This window comes from Cottoperca gobio, chromosome 16, assembly GCF_900634415.1.
Source record: "Cottoperca gobio chromosome 16, fCotGob3.1, whole genome shotgun sequence".
In the NCBI taxonomy this organism is placed as follows: Eukaryota; Metazoa; Chordata; class Actinopteri; order Perciformes; family Bovichtidae; genus Cottoperca; species Cottoperca gobio.
In genome coordinates this window covers 21441388-21463696 of record NC_041370.1, presented here as the reverse complement: position 1 = coordinate 21463696, position 22309 = coordinate 21441388, and the positions used below count along the sequence as shown (strand labels likewise).

At 40.9% G+C, this 22309-nt stretch overlaps 1 protein-coding gene across 28 annotated transcripts in view; it reads right to left on the bottom strand.

Moving 5' to 3' along the window:
* The window catches only part of rims2a (regulating synaptic membrane exocytosis 2a), a 156331-nt gene that overhangs the window by 30964 nt on the left and 103058 nt on the right, over window positions 1–22309 (bottom strand). For 16 of the 28 annotated variants that reach the window (XM_029452519.1, XM_029452520.1, XM_029452523.1 and 13 more), the window contains 5 exons: window positions 18957–19095; window positions 18267–18368; window positions 14306–14422; window positions 11240–11425; window positions 9042–9148 (listed from right to left, as the gene is read on the bottom strand). In XM_029452519.1, the coding sequence (XP_029308379.1) occupies window positions 9042–9148; window positions 11240–11425; window positions 14306–14422; window positions 18267–18368; window positions 18957–19095 (651 nt within the window). The remainder of the gene's footprint in view (window positions 1–9041; window positions 9149–11239; window positions 11426–14305; window positions 14423–18266; window positions 18369–18956; window positions 19096–22309) is intronic. The other 12 variants (XM_029452529.1, XM_029452517.1, XM_029452538.1 and 9 more) reach the window with 6 other exon arrangements.

The window sequence follows — 22309 nt, the reverse complement described above, 5'->3', positions numbered from 1 at the left end:
TTTTTGTCAATTAAATTATACCTAAATAGGCTACAAAATCAATTTAATGAAATGTAGAAAAAATGTGTGTCCACAGAGAGAATAATCCACATAAGGAGAATTCTGCTGCCATGGACAGAAGGTTTTATCAAGGTAGAAAATCAAAGTGACTCATGTCTAGACCTGAAGCAGAGAAACCACAGAGGCATGACCATGAAAATGACCATGAAAATGATAGACAGTCTATCCAAAATAATAATAAATGACAAGAGAAGCAAGAAGCATCATCTACAGAACAATTAAGAGCGCAAATGAAGCAGGGAAAAGAGTTGAGGGGAGGTGGGTGGGGGAGGGCAAGCCAAGAAGAGGTACAGAGTGAATAAAAGTAGGGAAGAAGAAGAAGAAGAAGAAGAAGAAGAAGAAGAAGAAGAAGAAGAAAAAGAAGAAAAAGAAGAAGAAGAAGAAGAAAAAGAAGAAGAAGAAGAATGAAGAAAAAGAAGAAGAAGAAAAAGAAGAAAAAGAAGGAGAAGAAAAAAGAAAAAAAAAGAAGAAAAAGAGAAAAGAAAAAGAAAAGAAGAAGAAGAAAAAGAAGAAGAAGAAAGAAAGAAGAAAGAAGAAAAGAAGAAAAAGAAGAAGAAGAAGAAGAAGAAAAAGAAGAAGAAGAAGAAGAAGAAGAATCAAATACAAAGAATGCAAAAGAAGATAACCCTCCTCCTCACTCCTCCCCTATAGCCTACCCTCCGCACTCCTCCTCCCCCACTCTCCCCCCGCCCCTCCTCCTCCCCTAACCCCCTCCTCTCCCCCTGCCTCCTCCTCCACCTCCTCCTCCATCACTCCTCCTCCACGCCACCTCCCCCCCTCCTCACTCCTCCTCCCCCTCCCCCTCCTCCTCTCTCCACCCTCCTCCTCCTCCCCCTCCTCCTCCCCCCTCCTCCTCCCCCTCCCCCTCCTCCCTCCTCCTCCTCCTCCTCCTCCTCCTCCATCCTCCTCCTCCTCTCCTCCTAATCCTACTCTAATCTCTTCAAAGAAAGTTGGAGAAGAAGAAGGGACAGACCTGAGTTCGTCCAACCTGGTGAGTCCGTGTCTTCTGGGATCACATCACAGAATGGACAGACACAGACAGAGGAGAGGAAGATGGATGTGAGAGGATGCACGAAGGGTAAGGGGGGAAACGGAGGAGAAGAGGGAGGAAGGAGGGAGGCGACCTCATTATCGTGATCACAGTGTATGCCAGGTGTGGGAGGGTCAGAGTGAGGATGGAGGGACACAACACGACAACAATACGACACGACAATGACAAAACAACAAGAACAGAACACACAAACAAAATCATAGAGTACACCAAGAACACACAAACTCCACCATGGGCACAGTGAGAAGTCAACATAGAGCAAGAGGGTGCGAGGCCAGGAGAGGCTGAGGTAGAGGCTAAGAGTTTGGTTATTAGAGATTAGAAGGGGAAAGGTTGGGGAGGTGAGGTTCTGTGCTTTGAAGGAAAAAAGAGCTGAAACAGTAAAGAGATGTTAATGTACCCAACCAGATAGAAACTGGAGCCCTCGGAGGATATAGGCGAGGAGAGAGGGGAGAGGGAAGGAGGGTAAAAGTGGATGTCACTTGATTCTGCATGGGGCAACTGTGAGAAGACAGCCTGGAAGAATAACATAAAAGAAAGGAAAAAAAAGAAACAACACAAACTGAAAGCACAGAGCAGCGAGCGCACACAAGAGAGCCGACTGCCTCAGCAAAAAATGTCAACGTTAAAGTTCCGATGTATCCTGAGCGCACATTCAAAATATACACACACACAAACACACACACAGGCGTCAGCTACAGTATCTGTATATAAAAGGTTATGCAACAACAAGATCGACTGCTTGCGTTCAGGCATCTCTGCTGCTTCCGATTACATATTGTCCTTCCCATCGTATTATTCACGTCCTTCTTTCCTTCCGCTCAGCCTGCTGAGACCCTGGAATATTCTGAGGAGGATTTTGTTTCCCTTCTCTTTCTTTCCATGGAACAACTATGTGCATTTCTCTATCATGTTTGTTATGTGTGTTTTGCTCCTGCGTAAGCGACCCCTCGTGGACCCACATGACCTCAGATGGTGGGTTCAACATCGAGATCAGTTCGTAATCACTAGTGTCTGTAACTAAGGCTGAATGTGCAATAGTCAGTCAGTAGGGCATATTAACTCAAACATGCCATGCTACACATCTTTTGCTGCGTGATACAAAAGTAAAACTCTCAAGGTTTCAATTTCTGATGAATAACCTACAAAAGCAGTCTGTCTGATAGAACATCATTTACTTAAGGCTTCTTGGATACACAGTGTTTGTTGCTCGTGAGTGACATGTGGCTCCACTGCACAACGAACCCCCAATCATAATATTTCTTGGTCAATTTATCAAGCAACCAAAGCAGGCCGCGCTAGTCGTCGACCACAACCTGAAAATGAGCAGGAGAAAAAACACAGAAATTGCATATTTTGTTGCAAAAACAAATGAAACGACAGTTTTATGGAAATATTTAGACTATAGAAAGGATAATGTTGACCTGTATTATTTTTTATATCGCAATATATTTTGCCAAAGAATATCGCAATGTCAGTTTTTGCAATATCGTGCAGCCCTATATGTAGGGTATTTGTAAAATGGGAGTCAGATTGCCCACTTTGTCCACCATTCTAGTATTCCTGTTCTCCAACCTTCCTGTGTAATCCCCGTCCAGGAAAACCAACAGTGACAGCTGGGAGGGCAAAAGAAGTCCCACTCCGATCAGACTTCATTTTCATACCCCCTTACACATAATTTGCATTTAGCTCAATTAGTTCTCCATTAGGGTGAATAATGAAGTGTCACATGAATAAAAAGACAATGTGAGACATCTGCCTCACAAGCTTTCATCTCTTTGTGGCAGCTAATATCATCTCATTAGAGAGTCAAATGGTAATCAAGAGAGCACGTTTTTTTTTCTCTTTACTTCTGCATCATGTAGGTCATCAGGATAAGGGAGTGATATATTAAGAAAGAGATGTGAAAGAGCAGAACAAGTCAGCGTGGAAGAGTCTCCTGTGGTCTGTTGGTTAATACTGTATGGTATTAACATCTCATGTTTACCCAACGGCCTCTGAATAACAATTATTCCAAGACTGCGGACCCTAGCAGCAGACACCACAGCAAGTTGATCATTCTGTTGCAACCAATTACAACTGGTGATTAATAGAGGTACAATAAGAAGTAGATGTTCCCAAAATGTTGCATGAGTAAAGCCAATAAACACAAATGATCCTGTGGTCGAACGTGTGAATAACGCGAGGCGAACATTTGCTTTGCTTTTGGAGGGATGTACATTTCTACTATAGTAAATGCCAGCATGGGTCAGGATCAGTGTTATGAATGCTAAAAATGAGCTCCACTACCAGGATACTAAATCCTAATTCTTTCCAACAACAAGTAAAGGCACACTTGTTAAGATGGTGACACACGAACCTGTGAACAGTGATCAACAAGAACTTGAACCATGACCTCGACACATCTACAATCTGCTAAAAGGGCCTGCAGACTTTACTTTCTGCACAGACTGAATACCTTTAATGTGAACAAGACACTGAAGGATTTATTTTACAAATCCTTTACCTTGTCCATTTGAACCTTTTGTTAGATGTCATGCAATGGGAACCTTACAGTGCAAAACAAAAATAGTTTGTTCAACAAGTAGCAAGTGAAATAATTGACAAGCAGCAGCTTTCTTTAGCAGATAACTATGACAGACACGTTTTGTGGAAGGCGAGGTCGATCTTAGCCAGCTCTGACACACACACTGTTGGACAAATGTGTTGTTCTCCCTTCTGGGCGGACAGCGTAGAAAGCAATAGGTTAAAAATGTCCTTTATTCCAAGTGCAATAAATGCATTTGATTTGCACTGAACCTTGACTGCACTGCACTGCTACACAGGAAAATACAAAGAGAGTCTGAAAAACAGAGAGGACAAGCGAGGGACTGAGAAAATAAGAGACTGATGACCACGCTCGCTGAAAGTTCATTACAGTTTGAATCTTAGGCAGTGGGAGGCAGAGGCTTTACGGCCATGTCTGAATCTCTGCACATCAACTGGAGATCCACAACACCAGCATGCAATTCTTCAAAGATACATTTCTGTATGGTGAAGAGTCAAAGCTTTCAATATCACTGTGTCACACTGTAACTGAACGAACATAGAAAACAGTAAATATTTTGTTGCAGACACATTCTGGCTTCGTTTAACATTTAACTATGTCTCTGTTTAAAATAAGTATCAAAGATCCTGGGAGGCATAGCATATCAGCAAGTGACATAACAGGTAAACATGATGGAGGCTTAATTCAAAGCGAAGTGAAGATGTGTTTCCATGGAAGCACATTAAGCCAATACAGCAAACACAGCACCTCAAGACACCGGTGGTGTCATTACCTTAGCACATTTCATGTTTTCCTGCAATGCATCCGTGGATGACAGCATCTCATCAAACTTAACTTCATTAAATTAAGTATGACATTGTGCCAAGACACATTTTTTCTTTGTTTCGTGAAATGAAATGTGCTGTGCTTTACAAAAATCAGTTTTTAACTGCTTAGTGATGATGAAAGGATCAGTGTCTACAGAAACATCAGCTCCATGCTGCACTGCAAAACCACACCAAGACAGTAAAACAGAAGGACGCCATCCAGAGGCTGACCTGGGCAACCTCATGTCAATCATCATTTGAAGTCGTTCGGCTGGCTCATATTTTTTACATGTTCCCAACATCAAGCTTCTACTGTACATTGTCCAGGTCTGGCTTTGGTGAGGCTGTACTCCAGCTGACAAGAGTCACAGTGCAGAAAAACTCTTCCTGTCAGATCACTTTGGTAGAATATTGTTTGGATTTTTAAGTTGCATACCTTTATATGAGTCCATGAATGAACTACTAAATATATTTTCTTGCTCTGCAGTAAATACTGTTCACATGAAGAATCTCACTCTTAATGAATATTCAATTCAAGGCAGCTCTGAAGAACTTATCTCAGAGGACATTCAAGAAAATGTTTCTCCAATTCTATCATCACCACGATGCACTAACGGCACAGTCAGGTGGTAGCATACCCTTTTCTGTTTATTGCGAGGTAGTGGAGTGGTTACTGTTCATGGACTCATACGATTGATTGTGAATAAAGTCTAATACTCTATCAAAGTGAAATATGCTTTTTAAAGTGTCAGAAATCCACACCCAGACCAACCAACCAACCAACCAACCAACCTGTGTCAGTGAGGGAGGGGTGTGGCTGTGTCCCTCCATCAGACAGAGAGCCATTCAGCCCTCGCTGCTGGTCCTCCCATGTCACTTCTACAGCAAGACACGCACACACATTCAGATACATAAACACACCCTGGTTTGCATGCTACAGGAATGTTAGGAACCTTGGATTATCAAAGGTTTGTAGGATCATGCACAAAATGTACAAGTTATTTTAAAAATATTTTTTATCTATACACATATCAAAACCAAATACATAAACCTTTGCAGTGGTAACAGAGGCCAGTGTAAGAAAAAGACCTCTTTGCCACTTCAGCACTGAAGTCATAGACAGCTCCTTGTCAAAGCTAAAGAAGTTTGCTCCATCTGCTGGCCAACAGAGGTAACAGTCTATAAGGTTTTAAAAGCTAGATTGGACTTTGTAATACCTCAATGGCTTCTAAGGGAAATGCTCAGAATTCCTGAAATACTACACACAATTATTATGTGTGATAATGTATCATATTTGTTTAATATCCATGTCTAATCAAAATTATTGGCATTTCACAATGGATATAGAGAGCCCTTAATGTGTGAGGTGGAGCTGAGCAGAATTAATTTCTATCAAAGTAGAGGGCAGATGTGGGCCGTAGTGGAGCCAGAGAGGGACAGAGCAGCAGAGATCACAACGACAGCACTCACATACATACATATTAACATCAGATTCATACAACTCCCTTTTGATCACTCCAAATCATCTCAATAGGAGCTAATCACACTCAGTGTATCTAATAGATAAAATGTGGACAAATATGCGTTAGCAAATAAGAAGGAATAAGGAGAATCACAGATGCGAGTGAATGTCACACATGAAGAAGTTGTGTAGACCGAGAAAGCCGACACAGCAAAGTCACGTCATCACACTGTTCAGAGGACTTGCCTTTCCTCCCATTTACTGGCGGGCCTTGGGGTTTTTCCTCACAGTCTGCTGCTAGTAGAGAGACAGATGGAGGCTCATGAAATGGTGGAGCTCTGAAACCTTATACTGGTACTTTAAGTCACATTAATATAGCAACTCCTACTGTATGTACTCAAGCAAAGATGCACATACATCCACAGATCTACACACAAACACACCGCTATCCCGAGACGCTGAATACTAGACGCGATAATTACGTTCTAACTATCATCCACAGCTCCGGTGTGAGAACATTTTTGGTTTAAGCCATAAATGAGAAAAAAGTGTACAATTATAAATATAAAAATATATTCATTATTAATATTTTTTTCACACACCAAGCCCGATGTTTGGAAAATTATTAAGAATTAAAAGTGCATTGCTCTTTGAAGGGGTGCACATGCATTATTATACTATTATATTAACATTACATCAGTTACATAAAATGGACTTAAAATGACAATAATATCATTTATCGCAATTATTTATGGGACAATATATCCTCCAACAAAAGTAGTTATCGTGACAGGCTCACTACACAAACTTGCTATGAACGTTTTGTTAATAATACTGTACAATGTGTGGTTAATTGCACCATGCATTTGTTACTATACTCATAATGCAACATAAAAGTCTCTTTGCATTTGGCCTGCAGAATATCACTTAGAGCACAACAATTATAGACTGCTTAAAAAGATAATGTTGCTTTTTAGAAACCTTACACTGCATCCACTAAGTCAGTCAGCACTATGTTGAGTAATACAGTAGCACCACACAGTCAAAGGACAGAAGCACGCCACATAAACAGATGGGAAAGTAGGAAGTGGAAACTGCGGGGAACTCCAGTTTCTGCCAACAGTCTGGCCGTTCATTCAAGCTTGTGGATGAATGTACTGTACATCAACACATTCTGATTACGCTCATGCAGAAACCAAACAAGCTCCTAACCTTTGAAAGAGCTTGTACTTTGTATCCATTAAGAATAAACATTTAATTATTCTACATGATTTTTTTTTTTTTTTTTTAAAGGAAATTCAAAAAGCATCACATATTTCAAAGAGGAGAAAAACACATGGCTTCAGTATTGGTTAAAAGGCTGTTTAAACACACCTGGGCGACCATTTTGGGGTTCAGGTGCCCCAAACTCCTCCCCTGCTCCCTCTTAAGAGTTGCCAGACACAAACAGATAACAAACAAGACAGTTAGGTATGTGCAGGTATGAGGTACGGCTAGACTCTGAAGCACAGCAGTGAGACAAAACAATAACAGCTTTATCCTGCTCGTCTCTGTAATCAGCAAGGGGCAATGACACGGATCCAGTCTATAAATTGCTATGCACACGCACACGCACACACACACGCATTACATAAGCTGAGTGCTATACAGCTCTGTGGGAGCTACAGCACAAGGTCAGATCAATACCTCCCCCCACTGCCCACACACTGTCACTGTCCTGAAAGGTACGTCAGAGAGAGAGAAACAAACACAGACAGAGAGAAAAGTGAGAAAGGATAAATTGCCTGACAAAGAGAAAAAGTAGAAAGAGAGATTGGGGAAGGGATAAAGAGGAAAAGGCGACACAAAGAAGCAATGGAGAGGTCCAGACAGAGAGAGCTTCAGAGTGATAAAAAAAAAGATGGCACAGATACAGAAGAAAGGCGGGCCTGAGAGATTGAGCAAAAGAGAGAGTTTGGAGGAGAGAGAGAAAGAGACGGGCTTGTTGGCCGCTGTGCAGAAGAGACAGGGAAAGCCCTCATGGACTCTGACAATGATGAAAGAGTTCTGCGAGTGCTTTGACAAGTTCTCCACAACTGACTGAGCTTTTTCTCCTCTCTCTATCTTTGACCCGGTCATTCCCTCAAATCACTGCAAAGCTACAGAAATCTTTGTTTTTCACTGCTTCTGATTCAAAGACAAACGTGAAATAACCATTGCTTTCATCGCAGTTCTTCTTACAGTACACGTCACAAGTCGCTATGACACGTAACATTTGTTTAAGGAGTGCTGAGGAACAAATGAGACTTCAAATGTCACTTTGAAGATGACAGAAAGTTCAAACTATTGTGCCTTAACAGTTCAAAGCCGTAAGTTTACGCCGTTTAGTAGATACAGACAGTAAATCATTATAGTAGCTTTGGTGAAGTATCTCAGCAATCCAAATGATTAAAATAAATCAATAACTCCCAGACAAATACACAGAAACAGATAACTCAAAACATGGAAAAAGGGAGGCTACGTTTGAACACAACACTGGTAAAATCAATAGTAAAATCCAGACAGGCTTACAACAACAAGTACAACACAATGGCACAGGACATCTAAACTGTACGTTAAACACAGCTGCAACAGAGGGAGGGCTCAGCGAGTCTCCAGTAAACCCAGCCTCCCGCCATTGCAGACAGGGTTTTGGCCTTCAGAGTAAGGTGCGGCTCGACCAGTACGCCCATACTGAAAGACTAAACCCATACATTCAGGTACAGACCTTCACAAGTCCCTGTTCCTTCGTCTCCATCTTCTGAGAGAGAAATGGAAAAGGAACCGAGTAGACATGTTATGGATGGAAGGCAAAAGTAAACAGCGATAAAACATAAAACAAAGAAAAATCCTTGCATATAAGATGTGATCTATAGCTTATACTGAAAGATCAGCAAATAAAAATCCTTCATGTCTCAGCAACTGCAGTACAACCAAAGCTCTTCCTCAGCCCCAATCAGTTGGGCCACCAAATAAAAACGTATCAAACTATATCATAACCAGGTACTAACCAGAAACAAACTATCGCGTCTGTCTGTCTCTTCACAGACAGTAACCCTGTAATACAGAAAACAATAGATAAAACAGGCCACTTACTTCTGTCTTTCCCCGTGGGTGGAAGCTGTGGGAGTTGCCGTCCTCTTCTACTGGACATGGGGGTACTGTTGGGACTGGTCTGGACTGATCCACTACGAGGATGAGCCCTACATGACAAACAATAGTGGACAATGGGGTGAGACACACATTTGGACACATTTTGATGGTGGTTGCAGGGCCTAGCCGTGTCGCACCCACATCACATTGTGAATAAAGGACAAAAGCACTTGTCAAAAATGGAAGAGCTATACATTTGATTGCAGAAGATAAAGCTTAACATACAAAAGTAAAGCTATCTACTATAATTGGAGACTGATACCAGTTTAATAATTTAGAATATATGTTATAGTTACTATGTTAATATGTTTTGATGTGTGTCACTGTCAGGCTCAACTGAAATGACTTACTGACAGTGTACTGAGAGATCATCTTATGTGTTTTATGTCACAGAACTAATAGTGATTAAATAGCTCCATGAAAACAGTTTACAGCTTGGCATTGATTTACATTGTGCAAATATATTTGCATTTAGTAACTTTGTAAAGATTTCCTGATTATTCGAAATCTACCAAGAGTCTTGGATCTCTAAATATAAAACCGATGCACACAGCAATGATGTTTGGCACATGGCATGGGAGTGGAGGGATACATCAACTGTAGGGAACTGAGCTGCAATAAAAAAGATGCCAGGTTTGAATCGCATGTACAGTCGACTCATCAAGCTGCAAGGAGAGAAGAGTTCAATGCAGAAACAGCAGACCAGTGCGACCATGCGTTCAGACTGTCCCCAAAAGGCTTCAACTCAAAATAAAAGAAGAAAAGAACAGAATGCCATCACAGGATAAAACGGCATCAGTTGATGTTAGTAATGAAATCAAAGTCAAATGTTGGCCCATCACTGCTATACTCACGCAAACGTATGAGCAGTGTGTTCCAAATTAAAACATCAGCACGCCATCTACGGTGTCAGAATTGTCGTATTGAAAATACAGCACCGGTGCTTTTGGGGACAAAACAGAAAGTAGCAAGAAGGGTGGTGGGGTAGTATTGAGGGGGAGGTGGGTGGGGTGAGGTGAGGTGAGGTGAGGCGGGGAAGCAGGGTATTGGGAGGCTGGGAAGTAGGTGGTAGTAATGTGGCTTTTCTGGTTCATTGTGTGAGTTAGTCAGGCTCGGGGTGGGTGGGAGCTCATGGGACGGGCTCTGAACTAGTTGAGTTCTACAACGGTTCTAGTGATGCAAACATTTAGCAGAGGTAAAGCTGCTCTCGGGGCAGAAATAATCTTATTTCTTGATTTAAACCTCAGTGTTGGAGTAAACAAACCAGAGATTGTCAAATAAGTACTTATGTTCATGCTAGTAGCTAGACTTGTAGATTAGCAAGAAAAAACATTCATCAAAACATATGAATATATAAGAACAATGACTTCTTCTTTTGATTAATTTGTTACTATGACATGATTACATGATCATGCTTAACTAAATAGCCTAATATGAAGCTATCTGGATAAGCTAGATAGCTGGCGTGGTAGCTACGCTAACTAACTGGGAGTATATCAACAGTATGTCCCCAGGGGTCTATGTTCCCAACTCAATGTCCTCTTAACATTAAGGAGACCTTACACATAGCTTATGTTCTCAGCACTTCTTTATTCCCTTGGTCAAATGTTTAATGTATGTTTCTGTGGGTCAATATGTTGAAATTACCCACCTATAGTTTATACCATACTGATGTTATCCTCCTTGAAACCTACGCTCAGAAATTTGTGGTCAAAACTGTTTTGATTGACTTTAGAAATTGCTACCTTCGCAGTGGCTGAACGGATTTTTAAACTATATTTGAAAAGGCCATCTCCTTTTGTTTTTTTGCAATTGGAAATGCCAAAATACCCCTTACCAATCTCTTACACAATAAGGACCCTGGAAACATAAAGATGATCACAAATAACTAAAAGCTCTGTATGTCTGAGTTGCATATTCCCAGTTAGCAGCATTATATTGGCCTCAAGACATTCACTGGACTTAGTCTAATAATGTAACCGTGTTGTTTTTGTCTACTTATTGATGTTCTAAGCTAATGTTTATATTATCTCTCCCTCCAGAGTAGCTATGCCTCAGGGAAATGATTGTGCAACTAAAACTCCAGTCTGCTGCTGTGCTAAGATGGTTAGGATGGTTAGCGTCTCCGATCTGGGTCACACCTCGTCAAGGCAGGTGAGGGGGGGGCAGACCTCCCAGATGGCAGAGACGGCATGGACCTCATGAGCGAAGAGTCGTGGGGGCGTTCAGTGGAGCGCGAGCGGGATGTGGGCCGCTCTATAGTGGGCCGCTGGTCTGCAGAGCGGGACCTGCTGTGATACTCGTGTCTATCCATGGCTCCGTGGTTCCTACAGAGGTTATTGAGAGATAGGCAGGCACTCAGTGGGGCCCCAGCAGGGCAGGGACAGTATGCTGGCAGGGAAGGGAAGCAAATCATTTTTTTCTATCCTCAAAACACCTCCAAAGTGCATGTGTTAAAGTAACATACCTGTTCTTTTGCACATGTTAACCCATTTGCTACAAATCACATTATATACTTTACATTGTTGCTGACAATTTTCCATGTTATACAGTCAACATTTTGCAGCATGTTGTTGCACTGTAATGTGGGAACTGATGTGTGTCCTTAAGCTAATTCAAATGATTGTATATTAACATTGTAAGTAAAGTAGTAAAGCCTACTGGTCTGCCTTAATGTCAAGTATATAGGTTTTGCATTTTATTTGCAGTAAATTGATAAAAACAAGGAAAAATACAGGTATGGTGCTTTAAGTGAAAAACTAAATATATACAAAATATTCAGCAACTCTCGGTGAACAGCAGACACCACTGTAATGTTAACATGGCTAGGTGGATCATGTGTGGTTTATGATTCCTGTAGTGAATAAACAGTGTCCTCAGGTTGTGCAGAACTCACAGGGACCATGTGCTGTGTCTCTATACGAGGTGAGTGAGTGTTCATTTGCAGTTTCTTTAAGTGAAATGTGAGGAAAAAGTGAAGCGTATCTTGACATTGCATATGGCTTGTTATATCTGTTATTCCCTGTAAATTGTCCAGCAATCATAAGTGTTTTTGGCACAGTGAGGAGGAAGGAAAATCTTGTCAATCTGTAGAGTCGGAGGGAAAAAGCAGGTGAGATTTCTCAACAAAGAAAATCATTGATAGCGTACATGGATATTGTTCAACCTTCACACAGAAAAGAAGAAATCTTTTTTTCCATAAAACCACATCACACTGCACACATCAAAAACGTGAAGGAAATAGTCAACTTTGAACCTTTGGACATGAATTGTCACTAGTACAGAGGTTTAGTTCATGCATACTGTTTGTGAAACTGTAAAAGTTCTTTAAAGTTTAAATTCGTAAATCTTAAGCTTTTCAAAAGATACACAGTTTTTATGTTTAATAAAACAAACAGTTTTTAACTAAACCATTATACCATTTGTATTCTAAAGCGCAGGAGACATGTTGGTGTCCTCACAAAACAAATAGGTGGGAGCTGCTTTTAATAAGGCGTATAGACACCAAAAGATTCTTCTACATCATGACTTTGAAATCTGTCTGAGAATGTGGAAGAAAAAGGTTTACTTTAGAGTCATTTCAATCGTTTGAATTAAAATTAAGTCAATACAGTCTTGTAGTGTCTGTAGCCTTTAGCAGTATGAAAGATTGTCCAGTAGAGGAGATGTCCTTTTTGCCTCCAATAGCTAAACAAAGGCTCATCAGTCAGTGACCTTAAGAAGCCTTAACATTCATTATCTTCAGTCATCAACAGCGATGGTCAAAATAATCATTAGATGATTCTCATTGTTTGGTTATTGTATTGGTTACGTTGTGTAAATCAAACTTCTCATTAGGTGTAATTTGATGGATAAAGCCACGGCATACACCGACTGCACTTTGGAATAGCACTGCTCACTATATTCTCACTGGAGTCCAACTGAGTCCAAAATATTAGTTTTCTGTACTTGGAAAAGCTGCTGTTTGAAAGTGTATACACTGCAGGCTTCGTCCCACTCAAGGTACACTCCGGGGCGATGCACTTAAACTACAGAACCATGAAAAACATTTTCTCATGTTCTGGGGGGAAATCACCTAAACTAAGACACTTGCCAAAAGGCTCAAACTCCACTAATGCTCTCGGTTGCTCATCACTGTCTCTTTGCCTTTTGTTTCTTTATTCTGCCCTCATTTCTTTTCAGTTCTCAGTGTTGCTTTTACTCTGCCTGGGTGCAGACAGAAACAAACTGTATCTGTATGAAGAGAGGAGGGAAATCTATTCTATTCCTCTGTGGATAACGGAGATGCTAGCTACTTTCCTTTCTCTGTCGGTTCAGAAGAAAAGAGAGAGGGGGAGAGAAAAGAAGACGAAGGGCTCTCGTTAATGGCTATCTAGGCTATAGGCTGAGCCTGTAGTCGAGCCAAGCTGGGCCTCAGGGAAACTTTGTGACACTTTAATAAAGTCAGTCCGGCTCTCGGGCTGGATTCTGAGGACTCATCACTTTTTTCCTCCTAGAGAGGAGAGAGAGGAGAGAAATGGCACAAACGTCACGTTATTCCTGACTGAAAGCCAGATGGCAGCGGGCGAAGGATTGAAGACAGAGAAAAGTGGAGTCATTTACAGCGTTTCTCTGGAGGGGGGGTGATGTGAGTTCTTTCTCTTTATTGGTGTGGGTCCTGGGGATGGATGGGTGTCAGCAGGCCTTTCTATGGGTGCTTGAAATTGCCTGGCAGCCCTTTCTGGCCAGACAAAAGAAGCCAAAGGGCAAACACAGAATTTACAAAGCTACTGTGCAGCCCAGAGCAATGCATCATAGATGCCATTGTATAGGCGAGCAACAAGCAGCTACCAATAGCATGTTAAATAGGACAACACTAAAATTCACACACACCACTGAGCAACATTCTGCTGTTGGTATAATGTACATGATATCATACATAAACAAGGACATCAACGAAGAGACAGGTGCTGGCCAGCACTTTACTCAACAACCAGTATACAACACAAATAGCTCAGCCTCAACATACAGAGGCAGTTGTGTATATTATTTTACATCTACACAACTTCAGAGCTGTGATGACACTTTCAAAAAACGATATCAACCAGGATATCAGGATTTCTGTCATCACAAGTACGATCACGGATAAATTAAAGACGGACGAGGGACAACTTGAGGAGACCACAAGATGGCGGATGCACAGATGCAGCAACCGTGCATGTCAATACCTCTCGTAGTCATAGTCGGAGGAGTAGGTGCCCTCAGAATAGGCGCGGGCCATCCTTGTGGAACGCAGTAACCTGACTGCTTCCTCTCGGCAGATTGGGTACACGCGATGGTTGCGGCTGGCGAAGAAATATCACAACTGGTCAACATTAAATTTTGACACACATAACCTGCAAATGAAGAACGCTTGGAGTACAGCTTTTGTATTCTCATTACAGACTCTTCATCTGTTCTCTGTCTGACCGCACGCTGATCCCACAGATCCACAGTGATGATGAACTGAAGGCTAACATACACTCCTGTACTATGAAGGAATCAAGATGTTTGCAAGAGTAACCACCTCTGCTGGACAAAACTTCACAACCATACAACACTTATCCATTGTTAGTATTGCCATAGTCACTCTTTTTGCTCATCTAGGAATCACACTTCCTCACATGGCACATTTTTGGAGCAAAACGAGGGGAATGTTTATATGAGAATGACTGATATGATGAAAAGAGAGAATACGCAATGCTTATACTTGATGGATGAAGTGTATGGTCACTCATTTTCTCAATATACTGTTCTACTGAAAAGTAACAGTATGTATATATTTGATCTTTTGCAGAAAAAGGATATACTTAATAATACTTAACTCAACACTGAAGGCACTGACAATGGCCCGGTAATATGAAGCAGCCAAAAACATGTTGTGCAATGTTGACTTCCTCAAGTCAGTGTAGTTCAACACATTCTCGCTCCAAATTCGTCAAATGGTCATGGCCCTACTTTTTAAATGATGGCGCTTTACACTAGGTACCCCTTTAGCATGAGTTTTAAAAATAAACTTACGTTATTTCGTTTTTTTAGGTTTACCTGGTCAGGTTAAGGCAACAAAACTACGCGGTTTGCAGTAGTTTTCTTGGTAAAAAGATCATGGTTCAGGTTAAAATAAGTATATTTGTTACATAAAATAAGTAATGTATGAAAGTAACGTAACAAAAGTGAGTAAAGCAGTCTCATGGGTGAAAGTCAAGTGTTTGAACCATCCACCCTGACCTCCTGCTTAAGCACAATGTATTTCTCTTTATACTACGTCAGTTGCTCTGACCATCTAATAATGACGTGGTTTACCTTGGAATTTATTTAAAAGCCCGGTGTATCTCTTACAGACACTAAAAGGTGTGTCGGTATCAGACGCCGAGGGCCACTGAGCAAGCGTCAGTATTTGACAAGTTGGGAGGGGGAACAGGTTGTGTAGTTAGACTTAGTGTCAACTGACTGCTATAGTAAGAGGTTCTTACAGTGCATAGAAAACATGCCATTGTGTCAGTGCCATATATAAATAATATAATAATAATATAATAAAAGATTTCCTCCATGTTCCAAATGAAAGAGGTTGCATGTGGGAGTTGAGTGGGGAGTTGAGCTGGAAAGGTGCAGAGATAGGGCTTCATGCACGCTCTGGTAAAAGTCTACCTGGGGTCCTTTTGAGGATCATCAATAGGCTGAGTATGTCTGGTTCGAGGTAGGGTGAGAAAATGGCTGCAACCACATGGAGGGAGGAGAGAAGACAGAGATGGATCTGAGATGGCGCCGAAGAAGAAGCGGAGGAGGAGGAGGAGGAGGAGGAGGAAGGGAGAGAGAGAGAGAGAGAGAGAGAGAGAGAGAGAGAGAGAGAGAGAGAGAGAGAGAGGGATTATATATATATATATATCTATATATATATATATATAGAGAGAGAGAGAGAGAGAGAGAGAGAGAGAGGAGAGAGAGAGCGAGAGGGATATATATATATATATATATATATATATATAGAGAGAGAGAGAGAGAGAGAGAGAGAGAGAGAGAGAGAGAGAGAGAGAGCGAGAGAGAGAGAAAGAAGATTGGAGATAGATAGAATCATAGGCAGACAGATGGAGGGGTGAGGAGACCAAGGGAGAAAGAACCGGAGATGTCTCAAAGAAATAGGATGTAAAGAGACTGAGAAAGCTCGTAGGAAAGGTTGATGTAACAGTTTCAAAGAGGGAAAAAACAGGCAAGGAAGATTAGAGAGGCTGAGAAATCAGATGGTGAGGAGAAGTCTTCCTCTGCCACACAGACAGATGAAAGTGGTACACCTAACACACCAGCAGCATTCACGGAGGAGAACAGAACAGCAAAGTCCTGAGACACCTAAACCTGCTTGATGTCACTTCTACTGATTAAACAACTTAAGATCATGCACATTACACAAGATTTCTTCTTTCTACTGACGCAACATTTCAGAAAGTAGAAAAGTACATGGGAAAAAGAGACATTTTAAACTAAATAGGAGCCTCACAAAAAGCTATAAAAATTCCAGAGGAGATATTTTAGTTTTGTCAGAGTTCTGGTACAACTCCAAATTCTCCATGACTCATTTCCTGTGTCGTTTTCAACTGTTTTCAATAAATAACCGGACACTGTTAATTAAAGCAGCTGAAATACACTCAAATGAGCACTGTCCCAGACAATTTAGATAAGTGCATTTTCTGCGTCTGACACTGATTTAGGCCAAGCCTCAGAAATATCAAATAAAGTTAATTGGACGGGGGAAAGTAGCTGCAGCCTGGCAGTGCCAAGGCTATGATTGGACTCTTGGAGCAAAATTTTCCAACCCTAACAGAAAATAAGTGCTGATGGAGGATAACTGACCACTTCCCTTGACCACCTTTTCCATAAAGATAGTGAGATACATGCAAATAATGTGTACTGTTATGCAGCATTTGCAGCACTGGCTCTAAATGTTTCCTGCGTAATTTAAGCCCCCTAAAACTAAGATGGAAAAACCTAATTGTTAATTACTCCTCTTACGCAGTGCAGTCTTAACTAAGTCTCATGTTCATGTAATATTTTAACTGTGATACAACGTTTCTGATGAATTGGTGAAGTGACACATTTTTAAGGATCATAATGGTCGTTGGCTATTTGCTGTGTTGGTTTGTTTGCGATAACATTCCTCTTTGGGAGGTTTGGAGTAATACTGTTTGTAGACATGATAAAAAGAAGACAGAGGAATTCAGTTTTAAGGTATAAGGAATCCACACTACCGTATCAGATAAAATATCATGGCCAAATTTTTCCAAGTAATGAAAAAAGTTGCTCTTTAAAGGGACAGTTCACCCCAATAATCTAAATGACATATTTTTCCGCTTACCTGTAGCGCTTTTTATCAATCCAGATTATTTCGGTGTGAGTTGCCGAGTGTTGGAGATGTCTGTCTGCTCTCCAATGTAATGGAACACTCAGCTTGTGGTGCTCAAAGCGACAAAAAATACATTTGTCGAAACCCTGACCCGGTTACTCAAGATAATCCACAGACCTTGTTGTGAGCAGTTTCATGTAGGAACTATTTTCTTTCTACCGTATCACTGTGCAGAAGGAAGGTTGCATCTACTTACGGATGAAAGGCTCGTAAGATGTAAACATTCATGGCTTCCTCCTCGGCTGAACTGCAACGTTAGCTACTTTAGCTTAGGGGGCTCAGGAGAGCCTCTCGTCAATGAGTAGATGTAAACTTCCTTCTCCTCTGTGATACGGAAGCAAGAAAATAGTTCCTACATGAACCTGCTCACAACAAGGTCTGTGGATTATCTTGAGTAGCCGGGTCATGATTTCTGGGAAAATACTTTGCTGTTTGAGTATTTTCATCTCGCTTCATTACATTGGAGAGAAGGCAGACAAAACGATCTAGATTGATAAATAGCACTAAGAAGAAAAATATGTATTTTTGATTTTGGGGGGACTATCTCTTTAAAAGCAGGAATAAAGGAAAGATTGATAGTACCCTCACACAACATCACTTTAAGGCAAACCGCTTTGTGCATTATGCAGGCATAAACACCTTCCTGCATGTCTACTCATCAGCCCCCACTTGTGCTTGTCAGCATCTATTCCATGCCTGCCTGCATATGCACATGCATCTACTGCACACAAGTGTAAGCTGGAGTGTGTGTGTACCTGTCTGGTGAGTAGTTATCTTCGGACACACTGTGGTGGTCCACTTTAGTGGAGGAGTTGTACTGAGAGGGCCTAAGGTCAAAGGCAGGGTCCAGACTTCTGCTGTGTGACAGAAGTGGACTTGATCACCCCTTGTGTTGTTTACACTGCCCCCTATTGGCCAGGGTGCATATCTCCTAACGTTTACGTGAGGCATTTTAGAGTAAACACAAGAAATACTGCATCCTACATTGCGGGGTTATGTGGCATTTGGAAGGCAGTACAATCCCTACTCACTAAGGATCCATAAGAACGGAAACTAATGCATCCTCTTTCAACATATATATTCAAAATATATCAACACTATTCAAATATTTATATAAAATGGGAGAAGCACTAAAATCCAATATAAAGAGGTGTGTCCTGTGTGGTCATAATATTTATTATTGATTTTGAGTCACGCAATTGAAATTCATAATTTTAAATCGTGAATTTTCTATAAAAATGTTTATATAATGATAATAGAAGAAGCTCTAAAATGTCACATGAAGAGGTGTTTCCTTTGTGTCCTGTATAGTAATCATTGGTCATATTACATGGACACAAAATGAAAATAAATAACATCCAAAAATACATTCATATCGAAAGAAAGTATAATAATACAGTGTCCACCCAGAAATCAAGCTCAGTAGAGGACTGAGCGTTAGTTACCTGGAGGATGGAGGAACACTAGGAGAGCGCGACCGCGCCCGGTTAATATCAGCCGACCGAGAGCAGTGGTTAGACGACATGACTTGCTCAGGGACGGACAACGTGGAGCTCTGGAAGTCTCGGCCATTTGACCGGTAGTCTGTGAAGACAGGAATGGATAAAGGGAGGGAGGGATGGAGAGACAAGATTAAGAGGGAGTGGGTAGTTGGGTTTTTCAGATGGTTCTGTATTTGTTATTCTGATACCAACAATACTGCAGTGGTGGGCTGTAAATTACAAGACAAATACAATAGTCACACAAAAAAATGTTAATGTTAAAAATGTGTAAATTCTCTGCTTTTTTAGCGATTGATATATCTGCAGCATTCCATAATGAAACATGATGACAGCTAAGGATGCAGATCCAGTTCACCCTGCAAAAACGTGGAAGAAATAGACCAAACTTTACAAAACTTGTGCTAAATGCTAATCGGCACAGTTTTTTATCATTATGCTGAGTCTCTATATTCCAAAAATGAGGACTAAGTTTCAATAAAGGTGGAAAATTAAGCTGTGTTAACCTTGTGCATTAAACATGAAAATAGCCTTTATAAATCAGAAACATTATAATGAATTTTCTCTGTAAGACTGATTGGTCCATTGAACTTGAGTTCATTAACCGATAATCAGACATGGCTAGCAGCTATGATTAAGGTCAATGCTTAGAACTATTAAAGTGGATTGATATTCAATAGAGTGTATAGCACATTAAAATGAGTTAAAGAAAACTCTGAATCAAAAGTTAAAAAAGAAAGAAAGGTAGGAAAATGTGGAGGTAATGATAAGGAAATGTTGACCTTCACTTGAGGAAGTGTGACATATAAATTTGATAAGAGTTTTGCATAATAGTTCAAGCAGTCTATTAACACATTTCAAACTGAAAGGATCCATCCTGATTGCAAGTGGATGCAAGTTACATTTAGAAAATGTAAATAGTACATTGCCACACAACACAACTTCTACCATTTCTTACACATATAATACATATAATAAACAAAGAATATATATTTTCTTCACTATTATGCAGATTAGATTTAATAAAGAGCACAGCTGACATTTCTAAACAGCAGCTGCAACACAGAGCCTCCTGCAGGAGAGCAATCAACTTCCATGCACAGCCAAATTAAATCTATTCTTCCTCTTGACATGCTGCTGCATAAGTACAGGCTGCCTGTTGAGCACATGCAAAAAGAAGAACCTTTACTGCCAATTAATAGGATAAGAATGGGCTTCATCGGAGCACAAGTAGGGAACAGGACTGAGGGTCAACGCAATGGTTAAATGAACTGTACAAATATAAAAGAAATGGAGGTGTGGAGTTCACTTGCAGTTGTTATTATTATTGCTATTATTGTTAGCGACATCTGAAGGCTGCTTGACCTCCTCCTCTTTTCATATATGTTCACATCATCATTTGTGTCTCATGGATTGTCTATGTTGTAATTTTATTATGTTGTCTATTCTGTATACACGACATCTATTGCACGTCTGTCCGTCCTGGGAGAGGGATCCCTCCTCAGTCGCTATCCCTGAGGTTTATAAAACATTTTCAATGCTTAATAGTTTTTTTGGGGGGGCATGAATTTTCTTTGTTCCACTGCAAGGGTTTAAGAACACAGGGTGTTGTATGCGGAAACATTTGGGATATTGGGCTATGTAAATAAAAGTTGATTGATTGATTGGTTGAGACGTGGTGGTGCCTGTGTAAAGAGGAGGGTGCGACCAAAGCTGAGCAAAGGGGTATTCCCTTCACTGTGAATGAAGGTGCCTGCCATGGTGAGGCAGTGAGGGGCTGATGAGAATGGATTTCCCTCATCTACAGTATCAGCAAGCCAATGCTGATACTCCGTTTGTCTGTCTGACACTAGCTGAATCTATTCTCAACCCTTTCCAATGCATTTCTTCTCTATGTCTCAGTCTCCCACTCTCTTCTTCTCTGTGGCCTTTATCTGCTAATAGTGATGTGTAACATTACTGGACGCTAACTCAACAGTGCAGGCAGCTGTCTCCATCCTGCAATTTACCAACAGCTTCCCTGCAAACAAGGTCGGCACAATTCTGAGGTTTTCAAGTAAGAGAAAAAAGAGCGATGGGTTTAATTGAAAGAGAACATACTACTTGCCAACATCATAAAAGCAATCCTTTTGCTACCTATTTCAGAATCATTTCTTTCAAGGTCGATATCTTGTGGGAAATGTCAAGTTCTTTTCAGTCTTCTTTCTACCTTTCTGTCTGGCTGGTTACAGCAGAGCAGAGGTTCTCCTGTTCTGATGTATGGCGTGGGCGTGCTGCTGGAGCCTCAGTGAGTACAGCAGAACAGCAACTAGCAGAGGCAGACACAATCTCAGTGCTCCCTCACTGTGCTGCTGCTGCTGCTGCTGCTGCTGCTGCTGATGGGTTGCAGCATTTCACCCTGTTAATATGATATATTTCTAACAGTATTGTAAGCTGTTAAGACCTGGGAAGCATTTGACGGATGGTGGCATATAGGAGGTTAGGTTATAGTGTCAATAGACAACATTTGTGCTTCAACTTATCATTATGAAACATATGTTGTAGAATAATTACAGCATCAGCATTTAGATTGGCTCCCTATAAGACTCGCAGGATGCAACTCTGTCTGCCTTGGGGTCACAATAAAAGCCAAAGAAGGGGAAGAGGGAGAGGGATAAAGCTAGATCAGTAAGTAACACAACCTGCCTACTTATTAAAACTAGCAGATGTTATACTCTGCCTTTATCATAGCACTGAGAATGGGGTTTCTAGTTCTCTTGGATTCTTACTGTTGTTTCTCGCTTTGGAAAGTAATATTAGCCAGGCTGCTAGCGGTAGTCATGTTGTTCTAATCAAATCAAATCAAATGTATTTATATAGCCCAATATCACAAATGACACATTTGTCTCAGTGTGCTTTACAGACTGTACAGGTTACGACCTTAGACCCTCACATCGCACAAGGAAAAACTTCCTAAAAGAAACCCCATGATTAAAGGGGGAACAATGTTATAAACCTCAGAGAGAGCAACTGAGGAGGGATCCCTCTCCCAGGACGGACAGACGTGCAATAGATGTGTGTACAGGATAAACAACATAGTACAAATATAACATATACAATCCATATGACAAAAATTATGATGTGATCGTATAATAAAAAGATGGATCCAGGATGAGGTCAAAATAAGCTTTTATCTATACGATGTATGAACAAGTACGCCGATCTTGTTGTTAATATGAAAATCAACAGACAGAAAATATGTTAGTTTGTTTAGGAACAAATGCAGTGTGTCCTGTGTTGTTGGTAGCTTTAAGAGAAAT